The 18,814-nt window shown below is 32.8% G+C and overlaps 3 protein-coding genes across 31 annotated transcripts in view; 2 read left to right on the top strand and 1 right to left on the bottom strand.

Moving 5' to 3' along the window:
• Window positions 1–1,998: 1,998 nt before the first annotated feature.
• On the bottom strand, window positions 1,999–5,407 carry LOC124946487 (DCN1-like protein 1). 2 transcript variants are annotated; one of them, XM_047487235.1, is made up of 5 exons: window positions 5,278–5,407; window positions 4,510–4,723; window positions 4,259–4,427; window positions 3,932–4,145; window positions 1,999–3,808 (listed from the first exon to the last, which is right to left on the bottom strand). In XM_047487235.1, exons 1-5 carry the CDS (start codon window positions 5,278–5,280, stop codon window positions 3,644–3,646), a joined length of 765 nt encoding a protein of 254 aa, XP_047343191.1. In that variant the 5' UTR covers window positions 5,281–5,407; the 3' UTR covers window positions 1,999–3,643. The 2 variants fall into 2 exon arrangements, with proteins under 2 accessions (XP_047343191.1, XP_047343189.1); XM_047487233.1 differs by having other exon boundaries at window positions 4,510–4,819; window positions 5,278–5,295.
• A 623-nt stretch (window positions 5,408–6,030) lies between these two features.
• Window positions 6,031–11,916, top strand: LOC124946884 (exostosin-3). The gene is made up of 11 exons (XM_047488260.1): window positions 6,031–6,310; window positions 6,453–6,709; window positions 6,811–7,351; window positions 7,460–8,301; window positions 8,398–8,613; window positions 8,701–8,911; window positions 8,988–9,244; window positions 9,374–9,501; window positions 9,631–9,907; window positions 9,987–10,091; window positions 10,163–11,916. The coding sequence occupies exons 2-11, from the start codon at window positions 6,506–6,508 to the stop codon at window positions 10,265–10,267; spliced, it is 2,886 nt and encodes a 961-aa protein (XP_047344216.1). The 5' UTR covers window positions 6,031–6,310; window positions 6,453–6,505; the 3' UTR covers window positions 10,268–11,916.
• Window positions 11,917–12,091: 175 nt separating this feature from the next.
• The window catches only part of LOC124946881 (regulating synaptic membrane exocytosis protein 1-like), a 103,974-nt gene continuing 97,251 nt past the window's right edge, over window positions 12,092–18,814 (top strand). For 11 of the 28 annotated variants that reach the window (XR_007100230.1, XM_047488241.1, XM_047488240.1 and 8 more), the window contains exons 1-2: window positions 13,521–13,755; window positions 14,903–16,922. Coding sequence is in view for 27 of the 28 variants with exons in the window: in XM_047488241.1 (XP_047344197.1) it covers window positions 16,813–16,922 (110 nt within the window). In the remaining variant the exon portion in view is untranslated. Of the gene's footprint in view, window positions 12,234–13,517; window positions 13,756–14,902; window positions 16,923–18,814 lie in introns of those variants that run through there. The other 17 variants (XM_047488255.1, XM_047488249.1, XM_047488256.1 and 14 more) reach the window with 5 other exon arrangements.

Below are 18,814 nucleotides of genomic sequence, written 5' to 3'. Positions count from 1 at the left end.
ATAGTATAGATAAAAAAAATATATATATATGGAAGTTTTTCTTTATCAGAAATGGATAAATATAATAATTATGTTACTCTCACTCTCTCTCTTTCTCTCTCTCTCTCTCTCTCTCTCTTTCTCTCTCTCTCTCTCTCTCTCTCTTTTTCTCTCTCTCTCTCTCTTTCTCTCTCTGATACAGATGATGGATATTTAAAATATAATGACTCAAATGTTTCTTTGAGAAAAATTGTACTGTTTTTATGAAATGGCTGGTTATCCAGATAATAAAAATAATAATGAAAATATAACTTGTATAAACTAAATTTACTCATTTGTAATATTATAATATTCATATGTAAATACGATATTTTTACAAACATTTACGTGTGATCAAGTATTATGTAATTTCATTAATATTGAAAAGTATATTTAGTACCATTATTTTTCATGAAACAATCTGAATGTATAATTAACTAGCTTTAGAACTAACTAACTTCATTATGTCCAGTAATCAAAATGTCTAGAAATACCAAATTTCCCATTAAAAAATATTAAATTTAAGTTAAAGAAAAATGCTTTCGAACACAAAATTAATGAAACGAATTATTTTATAAAAGTTATGACTCTGCCACCATTATTTAGCCATCATTTTCCTACATTTGTGAAAGATTTTTTTAATAATGATGTCAACTTATATTGGTACCATCCAGAATTTTCACAAAGTCGTTATCCACCAGGACAAGGAAGTAATCAGATCATTATTTTATATATACATAGAAGAATAAATTATTTTATGAAAATAATGAAAATTTGAGAAAATTATATTTATACTTCACAGTAAGCGAAGCATGTACATTGATATGTCTTCTTGTGGCACAACGTATATCTCAAGGGAATGTGTTAATTTGCGACGTAGAAAATTGTCCAGAATTGACTGTTATTATGGCTGAAGCTATGGTAGAAGGCAATGCAACACATGCATGGATTATAAGCCAAAAACTTATTCCTCATCCATATCTTAACACCGAAGAGGCTTTAAAATATGGTGGCAGAGGTCTAACTATATTAAAAGAATGGGTATAACAAATATATTTATATTGGATAAAAAAAAAAAAAAAAAAAAAAAAAAAATATATTTGTTAAAAATAGATAGAAGTGATTAATTTTTGTTTTTTTGTTTATATATATATATATATATATATATATATATCCGCACCTAAATTTATTTTATAATTAAATATTTTGTACCTTTTATCACATAGAAATTTCATGTTTTCCATGAAAAAATTGAAAGAAGTTTATATAATAATATAAAAAGCTTTTTAGTTGATTGGTATAAAGAACCTCAGTCTACTAACTTATTCATGTTGCTTATAACATGTGGTCGTACAGTACTTTTTATATTTCAAGAAATAACATACAAGGTACGATTTTTATTTATTAAAAGTACAATATATATATATATATATATATACTTGTACTTTTTCATCCTCAGGTTACTTTATTTGATTCACACGGGCATAGTACTTTAAAACATCCGAATCGAGGATTAGTCGTTGCACAGGTAAGATTCAAAATAATCATTACAAGTTTCAATTTAATTTAGACATCTAATAAAGTAATAATATTTGCTTGTAAATCCGTCCAGACATCAATTGAAAAGTTGGAATCTTTGTGCGATTGGTATAGTCATGAAATCGTGAGTAATTGTTATAATATGCAAGCCTATCAATATGAATTGGCTTTCTTATATCCTGATAATTTATGCAAATGTAGTAATTATTTTAAAGATTAATAATAATTTTACATCAAATACAATCAAATTTGATTTTCAAATAATGGATATACAAAACTATATATGTATATAAAACACACGCACACATACATATTTTTTTTCATAATTTATTATTGAAAAATATTTTATATCTACCATGAGGAGATGATATTAAATAAATCTCATATTAGTGGTTATTGAAATTTTTTTTATTTTTATCGGACGAGATAAACTAAATAAAATAGATTTAAGATCGATATTTATTTACAATATTTACATTCTTTTTATCATTAAAACCTGTTGCTCTACATGATAATCATGAGACTACTAAAAAAGTAATATTGCACATCTTCAAAATTAATTTTTTAGTAGTATTATGTGTTTACAAAGATGATATACATATTTTCCATGAAATTTTTAGCTCTGTGCAAATTTCATTTTAATTGTATATAATTGGATTTTTCTTACAGTAGTTACATATCCTGAATTTCTTTTTCTTTTTTATTTATTTATTTTTTTTCCCCATCTAATATATTAAGTAGTTTTATAAAATATATTTAAAAATCTGAAATTTGTGGACGCGAGATATTTCAAATTTTACTAACTTCTATGTCGCACCTTCGTATGGTTGCTTTAAATATATTATTTTAATTTCTTAATCATAATGTATGCTCTGAATAATTTTTCTTATACTGAATAAAGTTCAAAATAGTTACAATTGTTATAAATTTATACATACAACATTACGTTTATAAAAAATGTTCTACATTAGATTTATGTTGTTTAAATAGAATAATAAATCATTCTATCATTAAATAATCACAACAAATATTAAAAGTATTTGACAATCTAATGGTTTAAACATGTTATTATTGTTATTATTATTATTATTAATTTTTTTTTTTTTCTTTTAACTAAAAATAGAACTAATGCTCTACATTTATATAAAAAAACAAAAGCAAATTTATTTCTTTTTTCATGTTCTATGTCATTTCAGAGTTACAATGCGTATAATAATGATAAAAATAAAATTTTCTTTGTCTTGTTATTAAATAGAAAAATTCAATATGTAAGTATAACTGTGCCAAGATATTTTGTTTACAATACATATTTTTTCTCTTTTTGTTTTTGTATATGTGTATATATATATATATAAATTTAAGTTATATATATATACATATATATATTACAAGAATAGCATAGAAGTGTGGCTGTTCATTTTATAACAATTCTCAACAACGCAATCCCTAGCAAATACTATCTACAGAAAACATTAACTAGAGTCTCTCTTATAATTTGTTGCTTTTCAAGCCTGATTCTCCTAAAGGAACACACGAATTTATATTCTGAAAGATGCTTGCAAATACCTTTGGTAGTTTAGTCTCATCGCTTAGAATTATCGTGTTCCTATATAAACATAATACATAACATATTACTTTGTACAGTACATTCACTAAGATAAGCTTTTTCAATGTACTTCGCGCCATTAATTGAGAGAATAACGATATGTAGAGCACAAATTAAATATATAACAATTTTGTACAATCTAGAATGTGTACTTGATATAAAATGATATAAAAATATCTTTGCATTTTTTTCTTTTCCGTTAAATCAATACATTTTGAAATAGTTTTTATATACGTAAGACAATTACCAGACTTCAATATTTCAAAAAAAAATTACTCAAGATTTAATAATTCAGATTACAAGCATGCAATATATGATAATTAGTGGACTTCTCTTTTAAATCATAGATACTATACAAAAGTAACGTCATGTTTTATCAGGGATATATGTTATATACTCAAATCTTATTTGAATATTATTTGCGTGTGTAATCGAATAAATAAAGCTCTTTATATTGGAGAAAGATATATCAAAAGGATGTTAGAGAGATTGACGAACGCGAGGCTGTGCCCATTCTACAAAATCATCGATCAATACTGGCCATGCTCCTTCTTCGTCATAATTACTCATATCAGGATTAATCATAAGCGCAAAATCTAATAGCAAGTTCCATGTATCTTTTGGAATTGATCGCTTATGATGTTCCTGGAATAATATTTTTTATATAAATCTTTAAAAATATTTATGTTTATTTTCTTAAATAGATAATATCACATTTTAAATCTAATGTAAAATTAATATCCTTTAGTAAAAGAGAATGTGCCTTACTTGAAGAAATTGACACCATAATTGGAGGTATTTAAATTTATCATCCAATACAATATTCCAATATGCAATTGCCATGTCAAGATCCAGTCCCTTTTGTCCTGGATTTTTTGCATAATTAAATGTAAACTGATAAAAATCTTTAAACTTTTGCGGATCTCTCAATTCATTCTCTAAACTATTTAATCGTGCTTTTAATTTATCTATACTGTCCACTCTGAAATAAAATTATCACAACTTGATTTTAAAATAATAATAAAACTGTAATCAATGAACTTGTAATCAATGAATAAAACACATTATAACTAATATCATTGATTTGATTTTTACCCTAAATCCATCATGCCATTCATAAATTCGTCCTTAGTAAATTCACATTGAGTTTCTGCTCTGAATTTCCATGCAATAATTAAAACTAATTTACTTTCTGGACTTAAGCCCAAATCATCTAAAAATTTCATTATACCGTCTGCAGTAATTTTGTCAGGTTCATTTGGATCTGTTGTAAATGATAACAAGCATGTCAAAAAAATCCTTGTACAACAAAAATAAACTATTAGGCATATACATTAACATATTACCTTGATATCTACTAAATAATATCTCCAATTTTTTCTTATCTACAGAATTTTTAGGTTCTTTGTAATATGCTTCAGGATTTTGAAAATAATTATCACTCGCCAGGTCTAACTTCCAATCGTTTTGAGTTAAACAATAAATTGCAGTTTGCTCACCGGTTTGTGTAAATGTTATGAACTTTTTAACTTTGTCTCTTTGTGAAAATTTTAATTTATGCTGTAAGCAAATATTATATAATAACTTTAAGCGGAATATCAAAACTGATTTTATTGGAATGGAGTACACTTTTTTTTTTTTTTCTTTTTCTTTTTCCTTTAAACAAGAAAACATTTCAGGCACACATACACTATTTATGACGAGAATTATTTTATAAATATATCAATTAATAAAAGTTTTGGAAATTTGTTAAATAACATAAGTTTGACAACTAAGTATAATTTTTCTTATAATTTGTATCAACAGAAATTTATTTTTGAAATGCTGACTTAACAAAACTTATAGGATACTAATGTCAGGCAAATGTATAAGATCTAAAGTATTTAAGTATACGTAAAAAGGGGGAAAAAAAATTGCAAGTTAATTTTCAAAAATTTCTACATCTTATTCATACTTTATATAAAAAGATTATTGACATCGGCTAGAAATAGGTTATTTTCACGTTTTACGAAAGACAATATACGTATGTTAGATAATTAACCGTTCAAGTTCTTATAAATTATCTATGAATATTCTAACAGTAATAACCATTGACGAATCGTTTCAAGGCTTACCATTTTAGCTAATTTTAGGCCCCCGAAAGCCAAAATATTATTCCCCTCACACTACACTTGACATGAACATGCGCATATTTTATGGAGTATTGGAAGAAAAACCGAATGTACAGAAAATGCGTAGTACGTATAACAGTGCCATCCAACGTTACTACGAAAACATTTTTGGTTACGTATAAATAGCGGGAAATTGAAAACTATTCACGTACGAAAATTCGCCATTTTCTTTTCGTCGATTTATCGACTCACCATGGCAAATTATTTTGTTCAAATTACACAAACGAGAATGCATATTATTAATAGGCATTTAAAAGATCATTTAAGTAACAACATTTTATAGAATAATATCTTAGAATAATGTCACGTGATATTACGCGACATTTTATACAATTCGTATTTACTACTGGCTTCGTTCTCTCTTGATACATGATGCGTGATTCATGCTTTAACGATCTATCTATATAATATTTATATATATATATATATATATGTATATATATATATAAATATATATATATATATATATATATATATAAATATATGTGTGATCACATATAATCCATAAAAGAACCCGTACAGTAAGTTCTACATTGCATGTAAAGTAATATGTAAACATGCTTCCCAAGAATTCTTAGTGGTCGTGTTACCGGATTAATTGACATTTCAAGATCAATAATCTTTTTATTTTTTTCGGTTTCTTTCTCTCTCCCTCTCTCCCTCTACTATTTTATATATATATATATATATATATATATATATATATCTGTTTTCTCTATTAATATACATAGTATAAACAATAATATCTAATAGTATTTTTCAATATAAATCATGAATAAGTTTTATAAAGAAATATATGTTTGATTAGTTCTGTGATACTATGAATATTTTGAAGAAATATGATTTTTTCAACTGGACATAGATGACAATCGTGATTGTCATTATATACTTGTAAATTATTTGTAATACACGTGAATATAATGTTATTGTACACATGATCATATTTAATGTTAGAATCTCTATTAAGTGATATCAAGTAAGTACTGTATTCTTTTTATATAATAATTATTACATAAAAATTGTATGTAACATATATGTATATATATATATATATATATATATACATATATATATATATATACATATATATATATATATATTATTTTCTATTTTGATAGGTACATGCAAGTATTACGCATAACATTTCTGCGATACTGGCATTTGAATAATTATGAACAAAACTTTATATCGGTATAAATTCAGAATGCTGGGAAAAAATTCAAACTCCGTTGTCAATATTCCATCTTGTCATCAAGATGGATCAGGAAGGGAAGTTTGTCACTGGATTGCTCAGATTAAACTATCTAGAATTATAATATTAGCTTGTACTATTCTTTTTATTGTACCATTACTCACACATTATTATTTATCAGAGGTATTACATAATCGTTAAATATTTAAATGTTTACATTTTACAATTTATTGATATAAATTAACTTTTATATATTCATAAATATTCCTTTAATTGTTTTCCAGGTAGAATCTGTTTCTCCGGATATAGATATTTATCGCACTTATTCAACATTAGAAGTTTTTGAAGAATTTACTTCTATGAAGGCATCAGAATTAAAGATGAGAATAGAAGAAATGTTACGTATTAAGGTATCAGTAACTAATGAACTCAGAGATTTGGGTGCCAAAAGACATAAACTTCAGGTTGAATTTACCGGCTTGACTCAAAAAATAGAGAGCTTGAAGCAAGAATTATTACATCAACAGAGAGATCTTGATAGACTGAAGATTAGCGTAGAACAAGCACAAGTAGCAAAAAGAGAAGCAGTCGAAAGAAATACACCAGAATTAGCACCACCTAAAAGAATATTAGCAAATGTTATTCCTGAAACTTTAGCAAGTACTGATCCAAGTCCATGTAGAATGTACAATTGTTTTGATCATAGTCGATGTGTATTGACAAGTGGTTTTCCAGTATATTTATATGATCCAGATCAATTCTCTGTAGTCAATACAGGATGGGACGTGGATGGTTTTCTAAAAACTACCATTAAACAGACTTTAGGTAAATAATATGTATAAATTGATTTTTCTGTTATGATTGAATTTGTGTAAATATATATGTATATATATATATATTTTTTGTTTTTGTTTTTGTTCTTCATTTATTCAGGTTACAATCCTCATCTTACAAGAAATCCTGCAGAAGCATGCATTTATGTGGTTTTAATTGGAGAAGCATTGTCAATACAACAACAAGGTTATCCAAAATTCTGGACAGCTTTGGACGTTAATAAATTACAAGATCTTCCATACTGGGGAGGGGATGGTAGAAACCATATATTGTTAAATCTTGCACGTAGAGATTTGTCGGTTAATTCTGGAAGCATTTCTGTTAAACAGAATACTAGCAGAGCCATAATAGTGCAATCAACTTTTTATAGAAATCAATTCCGCGAAGGTTTTGATTTAATTATACCTCCAATTTTGGGCCCACCTGGTGGTGACGTTTGGCAAGATTGCGCGCAGATGTTACCTGCAAGAAGAAAATATTTATTATCATTTCAAGGAGAGATGAAAGGTTCCAAGGGTCCTTCTACATTATATCCAAATAATGATACAGAAGTAGACTTGGAAAAATTAAATATGGATGAAAATAATTTAGATGCTTTTATCATGCAACATTTAAATGATATGAATAGTGGGACTACTCTAGATAAATTTTTCATCCAATTTGAATGTATACCAGCATCAGAAGAAAGAAAAGCTGTTGAAGTACTTGATTGGTCTCTTTGTGGGACTGATTCTTCAAGAAGATCTATATTAAAGGAATCTACCTTTGCTTTGATTTTAGCACCAAGTAATGCTGCTTTGATAACTACATCGTCTATACAGGCACGATTATATGAAGCTTTAAGATCTGGAGCAATACCAGTTATTCTAGGTGGTGATCAAATTTTATTGAGTTATAACGAAGTAATAGCTTGGCGTAAAGCAGCGATCTTTTTACCCAAAGTAAATATATGCATATATATAGAAATGGAGATTATATATTAAAGAGGAATTATATTTTTTATTTACAAAATCAACTCAATGAAAAATTTTTTACAGGTTAGAGTAACAGAAATGCATTTTTTATTGCGCGCTGTACCAGACAGCGATCTTTTGGCGATGCGCAGACAGGGCAGACTAATATGGGAACATTATTTAAGCACTGCTCAAGGTGTAGTAGATTCTATTATCGCAACTATTAGAGATAGACTTGGTATACCTCCATTACCTGCACCACAAGCTGCTAGTCCAAGTGTCTTTAATGAAAGCTTTGTGGTAAGGAAATATAATATCAAATGTAAAAAAATCAATTTCCGTTTATCTTTCACTTAATTTATTTTATTTTTTATATTACTCTCAAAGCCTTTAAAAGCTGATACTATAATAGCTGAACCTGAAGCAGAAGAAAGTTTGGGTCCTTTAGAACCACCTTATGCATCACCTTCCTTTAAAAGAAATTATACTACCATGTTAATTCAGGGCCATGAAATTTGGAATGATTGGATGAATCCATTCAATCTTTATCCACAATTACCATTCGACACAATTCTACCGAGCGATGCAAAGTTTCTGGGTATATGAAATAAACATTAGAGATAATAATTTTAATAATATTTAATTTACAAATTTATTACATCTTTAAATGATAGGATCTGAAATGGGATTTAGACCAATTGGCAAAGGTTCTGGAGGTGCAGGTAAAGAATTTAGCGAAGCTTTAGGTGGAAATTATCCTAGGGAACAATTTACAATAGTTATGCTCACTTACGAACGAGAACAAGTTCTTATTAATTCATTAGCGAGACTTTATGGGTTGCCGTATTTGAACAAAGTCCTTGTTGTATGGAATAGCCCAAAACCACCTGTAGAAGATTTAAAATGGCCGGATATTGGAGTTCCTATACATGTACGTATTCTCTTTTATTTTTTTTCTTTCTTCCTTTCTTATCTTCCAATATTATTTAATGACACGATTTGAGAAGAAAAATAAGAACTCGATTTATTATTATAAATTTTTTTATTTATACAAATACAGGTAATTAAAGCTTCAAGGAATAGTTTAAACAATAGATTTCTTCCATTCGATGCCATAGAAACTGAAGCTGTATTGTCTATAGACGACGACGCTCATCTCAGACACGACGAGATTATGTTTGGTTTTAGGTACGTGCGATATGTCTCGTGTATTATTTATTTGAAAAAAAAAAAAAAAGAAAAGAAAAAAATTTTATTTTATTGATAATAATATTATTGTATTAATGATTCTTTTTTTTTTTTTTTGTTTTTGTCCAGGGTGTGGAGAGAACACCGGGATCGCGTTGTAGGATTTCCTGGTCGATTTCATGCATGGGATCCAAATTTTCATAATTCGTGGAATTATAATTCAAATTATTCCTGTGAATTGTCAATGGTTTTAACTGGTGCTGCTTTTATACATAAACATTATACATATTTATACACATACTGGTTGCCACAAGCTATACGAGATAAAGTCGACGAATATATGAACTGCGAAGACATAGCCATGAACTTTTTAATATCACATGTCACTAGAAAACCACCCGTTAAAGTAAAAGAATTATCCATATTATAATTATTTTCGAATAAGCATAAAGGATTTTTTTAAATAAATTTTCTTTCTCATTTAGGTAACATCCCGATGGACATTCAGATGTCCTGGCTGTCCTGTTTCATTATCAGAGGACGATACTCACTTTCAAGAAAGACACAGGTGTATTAATTTCTTTTCTCAGGTGAGTTAATCTTGAAAATTTTCATGAATGATTCTTTCGACTTGGTCGATCATGAAATTTTTATATTTTAGGTATTTGGATATATGCCACTTTTAAATACGCAATATCGTGCAGATTCGATATTATTTAAAACGAGAATACCTCACGACAAACAGAAATGTTTTAAATTTATATAGGCTTTCGAAAATATCTAGATAAAAATACAAAAGACCCCGTGTGTGTATAAACATCCATAGTTATATATTATTATAAATTAAGTACATTAATGCGTTTGAATCGTATTATTTTACATACTTTTTTTTTTTTATTTTTTCTTTAGTATATATGTCGTATGTGAGAAGAAGGAAATAGTAATTTCTTTCGACTGTTTCTTCCTCTTTAATCGGTAGAACCATTATCTAGAGTATTCTTTTTTAATATCTCATATATGGTAATGTCGATTGTATTCGTAAAAATTTTGATCATATCAAATTTCGATTGATATTGTTTTTAAGCGAATTTATTATTGCCCATATTTGGCAGAGAAATTTTAATGAACAATTTAATGATAAATTATTGAACGTTTTATGAAATCTTTTTATCGTAGCATATAATGCATATTATATAGGCATTATTATAGCAATAATATTTTCTTCTTCTTTTCTTTTTTTTTATCATAAGCGACATGACGATGGTACCTGCATTTATTACACACACTGTAAAGGGTGTGTATTGATTTTTGACAAAAGTTGCATCATTTTTCATTTATATAAATATTAAAGTACTGAACACATTTTTACTTGTAATTTAAAATATGTCACACACACATATACACACATATATATGTATGTATATATATATATATATATATATATATATATATATATATACACATATATACATGCATACAGAGTTGGTATAAATATATTTCGCGCAAATAACGCGTGATCATCCATGTAATCAGAATACATTAAGCAAAACCTACCCCATAAAGTATGTGTGATGTGAAACAGTAATAATTTTAAAACGTGACACGCACATGTACACATACACACACATACATTTTGTATTTTATTATTATTTAAAAAGTATACACAATTGATAAAGAGATACCTCTAAAGAAATGCAAGTGCAATTAATTATATATAATTCTGAGAGACTATCAATATTATCCAAGGAAGAATTTTAACGATTATAATCAAAACAATGTCTTCAATTAATACGTTCACATTTATTTACATATCGAGGAACATAATAGGAATAAATGAACACCGTATGCATTTATCATAAGTTATGTCATAAATTTGACATTATATAGAAAACGATGAAAACGACCAAAAAAATCGATAAAATTCAATATAATGTGCGTAGGAAGGAACATTATAAATTGAATAAGTTGTTCTTTGTAAGACTGCATGTAAAAATAGATGTTTATGGATATAAATTTATGCTGTAAATTAAATTTTAATACGAATTTATTCGTTTACTTCGTAATGGCGTTAATTAAAAAAAAAGAAAAAGAAAAAAAAAGATAAAAAAAAAAGGAGAAACACATAAACACATTCGAGAAAATGTATTCCTTTCGCGAGTGATAACATTGGAAGAAGTAAAAAAGAGAAAAGGAAGGGAATATTTTGTAAATGAAATTTGAGTAAAAAGGACGTTTTCGAATTTGCCGCCAGAATATAGGAATGAGAATAGCGCCACCAGGAGCGGTTCGTTCGATTGGCTAACGAATCGATCAATAATGGCGTGTAGAGCCGCGACGTAAGACCGATCTCTTTTTGCGATTGGCGCGTACCTTACACCGCATCCCGCATTATTTATTAAAATCTAGCCTGACTCATTTTTGATTTTTTTTTTTCCTTTCTCTTTTTCTTTTCCTCCCTCCCTCGCACATTTTTTAATTATCTTTTATTCTCTCCTCCCCAGTTTTCTTCCTTTCCTCCATCATCACGAGGGGTTGCGCTCGATCGTTCGAAATAGATCGACGAAACGATCGCGAGATATGTAAGGGAGAAAATAAAAGAAATAGAAGAAAACGAAGAAGAGGAAGAGGAAGAGGAACAGGAAGAAGAAGAAGAAGAAGAAGGAGAAGAAAAGAAAAAGAAGAAGAAAAAAAAGAAGAAGAAGAACGTTTTCGATCGTCTAGTGGATCGCACGGTTTGTGGACCGGCGAAAGGGGTGGTTAAACAGATATATATAATATATATATATATATATATATACATAGAGAGAGAGAGAGAGAGGGTGACGTACCTCGGGGCGACAAGCGCCCTTTCCTACGTCTTCCCGCCCCTCCTAGGGTAGTCTCCACCACCACCATCAGTACCACCACCACTATCATCACCACCACCACTACCACCACTACCATCACCACCACCACCACCACTACCACCACTACCATCACCACCACTACTATTTCCAACATCACTACTACCACCATCACTGCCAGTACCGTCATCTTTTTCATCACCACCACTATTACCATCACACCATCACATCGTTAGATCCGTCACACGCATTTACTCGGAATTCGTCGACGGTAGCCGCGTCGTCGTTATATCGGTGGTAGTGGTAAGCCGACAGTAGCTATGGTGGGGGGTTGGTGGTCAGGTGGGAGCGGTCAGGAAGGGTGGAGAATGAGATGGGACGAGGGTAGAGAGTAGGGGCTGGGATGGTGAAGGGTGGAAGGTAGAGCGGGGGTAGTGGCTGATGGTGGACGGACGAGACGTTCGTTTGTTCGTTCTCTCGCGCAACCGCGTTCGCACGCAAGTGCGACAAAGTACCCCTCTCTCTCTCTCTCTCTCTCTCTCTCTCTCTCTCTCTCTCTCCTTTCCTATCTCTCCCTCTTTATCTCTCTTTCCCTCTCTTCCTTCCCAGTAAAATGTACTATCCCACTCTCTTTCTCTCTCTCTCTCTCTCTCTCTCTCTCTTTCTATCTCTATCGCTATCTCTATCTCTATCTCCATTTATCTATAACGGTCTCTATTCGATATATAAACGCCTAGTCGAAATAATTACGTTAGAATTTGTCTTCTAACGTAAGTAAGGAACGCAAAATTTCTTTTTTCTTTTTCTTTTTCTTTTTTTTTTTTTTTTTATGTTTTTCGACTAATGTAAGTGAGCTTAAAAAAAATGGAAAAGAAGATAAAAGAAAAAGGGAGGAAAAGAAAAGAGAAGAAGAAAAGGAAAAAGGAAAAGAGAAAAAATAAAAGGAACGCAATAAGATTTGGAGTTGGTTAGAAAAAAAAAAAAAATAAAAAAAAGGAAAACAGACAGGGCGGGGAGTAGAGAGGGAGGAAGGGTGGGAGGGAGGGAGGGGAAATTAAAAGTCACCTGTCGGGATCGGCTCTCGTCGGCATCGTTCGTTTCGTTGCAGGGAGGGGCGTCTGAAGGTGCGGTGGTTCGAGGGAGGGAGGAACTAGACAGGGAGACAGAGAGAGAGAGAGAGATAGGGTGAGAGAGATAGGGAGAGAGAGATAGGGAGAGAGAGATAGGGTGAGAGAGATAGGGTGAGAGAAAGAGAGAGAGAGAGAGAGAGCAGAATAGTGGGAGAAAGGGAGAGAAGGACACCGTATCGTCAGCGAGAGTAGTACCAATCGCGAGCCGAGTCGACGGATATAATCGTGGCCGTTCGAGGGAAGCGCATTCGAGGGTCGTCGTCGTCGCGCGTTCGAAGAAAGTAAAAAAGAAAAGAAAAAAAAAATAGTATAAAGAGGAAAGGAAAAGAAGAGGAAAGGAAGAAAAGAGGCGAAAGAGAGAGAGCGAGAGAGAGAGAGAAAGAGAGAGAGAGAGAGAGAGAGAGAGAGTTATGGGGAGGAATAGTTAAGCGAGTAAAGGTGCAACGAAAGACAGAGCTCGGATCAGTTTTCTTCACTTTGGATTCTATCGCGAAGATACACTCGGAATTGGATATTTTCCGTCAGGGGTTTAATATTTCCGCGAGGGTGTGATTCTAACGTGTTTTCTCGCGTGCGTGCTCTCGCGTGCCTACTTCTCGCAAGATTCGAGAACTGTGGGTGTTTTTAACCTCGAAGCTGATCAAAGTCCGTTTTGTATTTTTTTCTCTGGACGAGTATCGAAAGAAAGAGAGAGAGTGAGTGAAAGAGAGAGAGAGAGAGTGAGAGAGAGAGAGAGAGAGAGAGAGAGAGAGAGAGAGGGTGAGAGAATGAGAGTGAGAGAGAGAAAGAAAAAGAAAGAGAAATATAGAAGGAAATATTAAGACAGCTCGTTGTTTTCGATTAAAAAGGAAATTAATAATAGTAATAATAATAATAATAATAATAATAATAATAATAATAATCTTGAAGATATAAGAAGACATTTGACTACAACTGGCGAGGTAACGGATTACCTCGCTCGAGGAAGCAAATTTTCTCATGGGTGTGGAACGATCCGGGATAGGAGCGCGATATATCTCGAGTGTGTGTGGGTGTCGCGGTCACTGCGGAGAGGGCTCGCAGTGGATAGCGCCATCATCGCGTCGGCCGCCACGTGAAGCGCGGAACCTCATTTGCTCTCTCTCTACCTCTTATTTTTCTTCTTCTTCTTCTTCTTTTTTCTTCTTCCTTCTTCTCCTCCTCCTCCTCTTATTCTTCCTTTATCTATAAAAGCTCGTTTCCCGGGGTTTTTTTTTCCTTTCTTGTTTTTTTATACTACTCTTTTATTTCCTTTTTCCTCATTTTTTTTCTCCTTTTCTTTTTCTTTTTTTCTCTATTTTTTTTTTTTTTTTTTTTTTTTTTGAATTTATTCATTTCCTTTTATCTTTGGCCGTTTAAATAGCCAGTGTAAATTAGCAGTGCGTTTATTATTACTCTACGGATTAACAGGGAACGGAACGGAACGTGGACTGGACAAGAAGAAGGTTGATAGATGGATGGATAGAGTAAGAAGAAGAAAATAAAGGACGTTATATATCATCGTGATTACGAGGATACGAGGAATGAGATCGCTAAAAGGGTTAAGCCTCGTTCTTGTGCTTCAAACTCGTCCTTTTTCTTTTAAATCGTTAAATTAGAGAGAATGCGCGCACATTTTCATCCACGTTTAATTATAACATTTTATAATTAATTGTCCTGATTGCGAAGAGGCAAAAGAAGAAAACTAAGGAGAATAACGATAAGGAAAAATCGAAAAGTTTGGAATGATAAAGGCAAGAAGAAGAGCCGTTGACCTCCCATTTCCTTTACGATAAAGGAAAAGCGCATAATCGAAGCCGGAGAAGAGCGCGAGAATCGCGAAAAGAAGGAAATCGAGCGAACGAACGAACGAGGGAGCGAGCGAGCGAGCGAACGAGTCGAGTTGAGTCGAGTTGAGTCGAGTTGAGTCGAGACGAGTCGAGTCGAGTCGAGTAGATACGAGTCGAGTCGAGTCGAGTCGCGAGCCGTGTGGTGGCAGCCCAGTGACCCGTTTTCCCTTCACCCTCAATCGATGTACTCCTGTATTACCGTTTAAAAGGGAACGAAAACAAAACACGAGCTTCGACGACGACCCTTTGGTCCTTCCTCGAGGATATCGGGAACACGGCAACACGCTACCCGTGACCCCCTTTTCATTCCAAATCGATGTAGTCCTCGTTGATCGAAAGAGACAGAGAGAGAGAGAGAGAGAGAGAGAGAGGGAGAGAGAGAAAGAGAGAGAGAGTCACAGGGGCAGACAGATTAAGAGAGATAGACAGATAAAGAGATAGATAGATAGATAGATAGATAGATAGATAGATAGATAGATAGATAAATAGATAAATAGATAAGTAGATAGATAGATACAGAGAGAAAGAGAGAGAGAGAGAGAGAGGGAAAAGAGAGAAGGAAAAAGGGTTGAAAGTTCTAGCAGGAGAGAACGTCTATTTCTTTTTCAATCTTAAGAGCAACGTCCCTCGACGTCGTTCCATGCTGGATCCGAACGTTGGACCAGGTACGACGGAGAGGGAAGAGAGAATGCGAGAACCTCCTAAAAGTCTGTGAAACATGATTTGTCATACGGATGTCGCGGGTGGTAATCGTAAGACGAGCAACACCGACGACGAAGACGAGGACGACGACGAGGAGGACGAGAACGAGAACGACGAGAACAAGGACGACAAAGGTAGTGGCAGCGGCGACGGCGACGACGACGACGACGACGACGACGACGACGACGGCGAAGAAGACAAGGAGGAGAACGAAAACAAGGAGGAGGACAAAAAGGAAGACGAGGGAACGAATCTTAGGTGGATTATTAAGTTTAACGCGTTAGTGGGAATTATTCTCAGCGAAGAGGGTAGAATAAGAAGGAAAGGAAGAAGAAGAAGAGGAGAGAGAGAAGAAGGAAAAGGAGGAGGAGAAGGTAAAGGAGGAGAAGAAGAAGAAGAAGAAGAAGAAGAAGAAGAGGAAGAAGAAGAAAAAGAAAGCGAGGGCGCAACGTCGCGGGCGTGTTCGCGGGCGTTCGGTGATAAGGTGGTGCGTTCACCAGGTGTCGGATGACTCGGCGACGAGGGCTTAGATATCCCGTAGTCGTAGAAAAGGCGCGTTACCCCGCGATAATAATAAATATAATAACAAGAGAAGTTTATATATCGTTCGCATATTCAAGAGGAGAACGTACGCGCGAGTCCGTCGCGCTCTCTCGTCGGCGACGTCGCCGGTGTTGGCGCTGCATAGCCGGCATCCTAGCCAGGTCGCTGGTCAGCTTTCTGCCCATCAACGCGTTAGACCCCGACCTCCGACCCGTGATAAAACGCGTCCGATATCTTTAGACCGTGATGGAGGACTTACCCGATATATCGCACCTCACTCCGGAGGAGAGGCGCATCATCGAGGAGGTCATGATACGACAGAAGAAGGAAGAGGAAAAAGCAAATGAGATTATGAGGTAAAGAGATTTTTTATTAATTTACAGAGTGAGAGAGAGACAGAGAGAGAGAGAGAGAGAGAGAGAGAGAGATCATTTTCTTTCTTTTTCTTCTTATTTTTCTTGTTTCTCTCTCTCTCGCTCTCCTATTTTTTTTCTCTTCTCTCGTAACCAAGATCATCCTGTATTTATTATTATACATTCTACGAGAATATTTTTCTTTTTTCTTTTCTCTTTTTTCACAATGGACAAAACATGATCTGAGCTTTTTTCTTTTTCTTTTTCTTTTTCTTTTTTTTCTTTTTTTGCTCTTTTTCAAACTGTCTCGTTGAACGAACTTAAAAAGATCATAAAAATCTTACGAAAGAAGAATATCCTATATATTCTATATCTTCTGATGTTCTACCATATGTATATGCAATAATGTCAATGATATCGGTTAGGTTTATCATCTTGATTTAGGTATAGTTTAGAACTTTCATTAGATCCTATCAACGTTCGAAGACTATCGCGGATGCGACTGACCCTCATCTCTACTATTTACTATTTATTTACGTACTTGCTTGCTTACTTAATTACTTAGTTATTTACTCACTTATATCCATACTTAACGGCTAAATTTCCCTTTAGAAAATCGACACCTTTTCTTTCTCACTTTTTAAGATCACGCTATCCTTCTCTCTCCCTTTCTCTCGTGAAGAAGTAAAGTGGGCGTTCCGTGACAAGTAGATACGGGAACATCTACGGTCTCGTTCTCCTCATCGTGGGGCAAGTAGTAACGGATTTTAATGGTCGGACGATAAAGATAACACTACAAGAGGCTATCGAACGTTGTACGGTCACCTGTTATTCGAAATACATACATTCTTCAATTTTTATCCTTGAATTGATTATTTCGTTAAAAAGCATTCGACCTATCCTTCTTTTTCATCTATTTTTGCTACTCACCTGCTCTCTCTCTCTCTCTTTCTCTCACTCTTTTTTTGCTCTCTCTCTCTCTCTCTCTCTATATATATATATATATATATGTACGTACGTACACATGCATAGATATACACAGACTCTTGCCGCGCTTTAAGGAAATATTTTTGGATCTTCGCCCGAGCGAGATAAAAACCGACCCGAAACGAGACTCGTCCGAGCGTCGAATCACAAAGAGAAACGCCGAGTCTTCGTTCATTCGTTCGTTCGTTCGTTCGTTCGTTCGTACGTACATTCGATCGATTGAGTTTTTATCTTGGGATAAAATCGTGGTCCACTTCTTTTTTCTACTTTCTTTCTCTCTCTCTCTCTCTCTCTCTCTCTCTCTCTCTCTCTTTCTCTCTCTTTTTCTATTTTTTCCTTTCTGTTTTTTGTATTTTTTTTTCTTTTTTTTTCTTTTTTCGAAAATTATATACCCTTATCGATTGTACCAAGTCGCGCTAACCGCCGATGATCGTTGCACCGGCGAACTAAGTGGGTCAATGTTGCACGTGTTGCGAGATGGAAATTCGCAAATGCAAACTAGTAGAGTTAATGAAACACTATATCTATTATTATTTTTTCTTCTTCTTCTTCTTTATCTATTTTTTTTTCTCCTTTTTTGCATTTCTTTTTTATTCCCTTTCATGTCATAATTATGTTCGAAACTGAGATGAATTCCTTTTAGAATTGAATATTTATTCTCGAGGATCAATTTGTCACTGTGTTGTTCATCATTAGAATTGATGAATCATCGATGATTTCGTAAAGAGAAAGAGAAAGAGAGAGAGAGAGAGAGAGAGAAAGAAGAAATTCGACATTAAGGCGATCGAGGAAGAAGAAATTTTGGTAAAGTAACGTGTAAGACGTGATTCTCGTTTCGTATCAACATAAGATACACTTCTGATGTAGTAAACGTGGATAGGGATTGGTTAGTGAGACGAGGGACGTAT

The sequence above is a fragment of the Vespa velutina genome, chromosome 2, assembly GCF_912470025.1.
Source record: "Vespa velutina chromosome 2, iVesVel2.1, whole genome shotgun sequence".
In the NCBI taxonomy this organism is placed as follows: Eukaryota; Metazoa; Arthropoda; class Insecta; order Hymenoptera; family Vespidae; genus Vespa; species Vespa velutina.
Note: the sequence above shows the minus strand (reverse complement) of the source record. Positions and strands in the feature narration are given on the sequence as shown.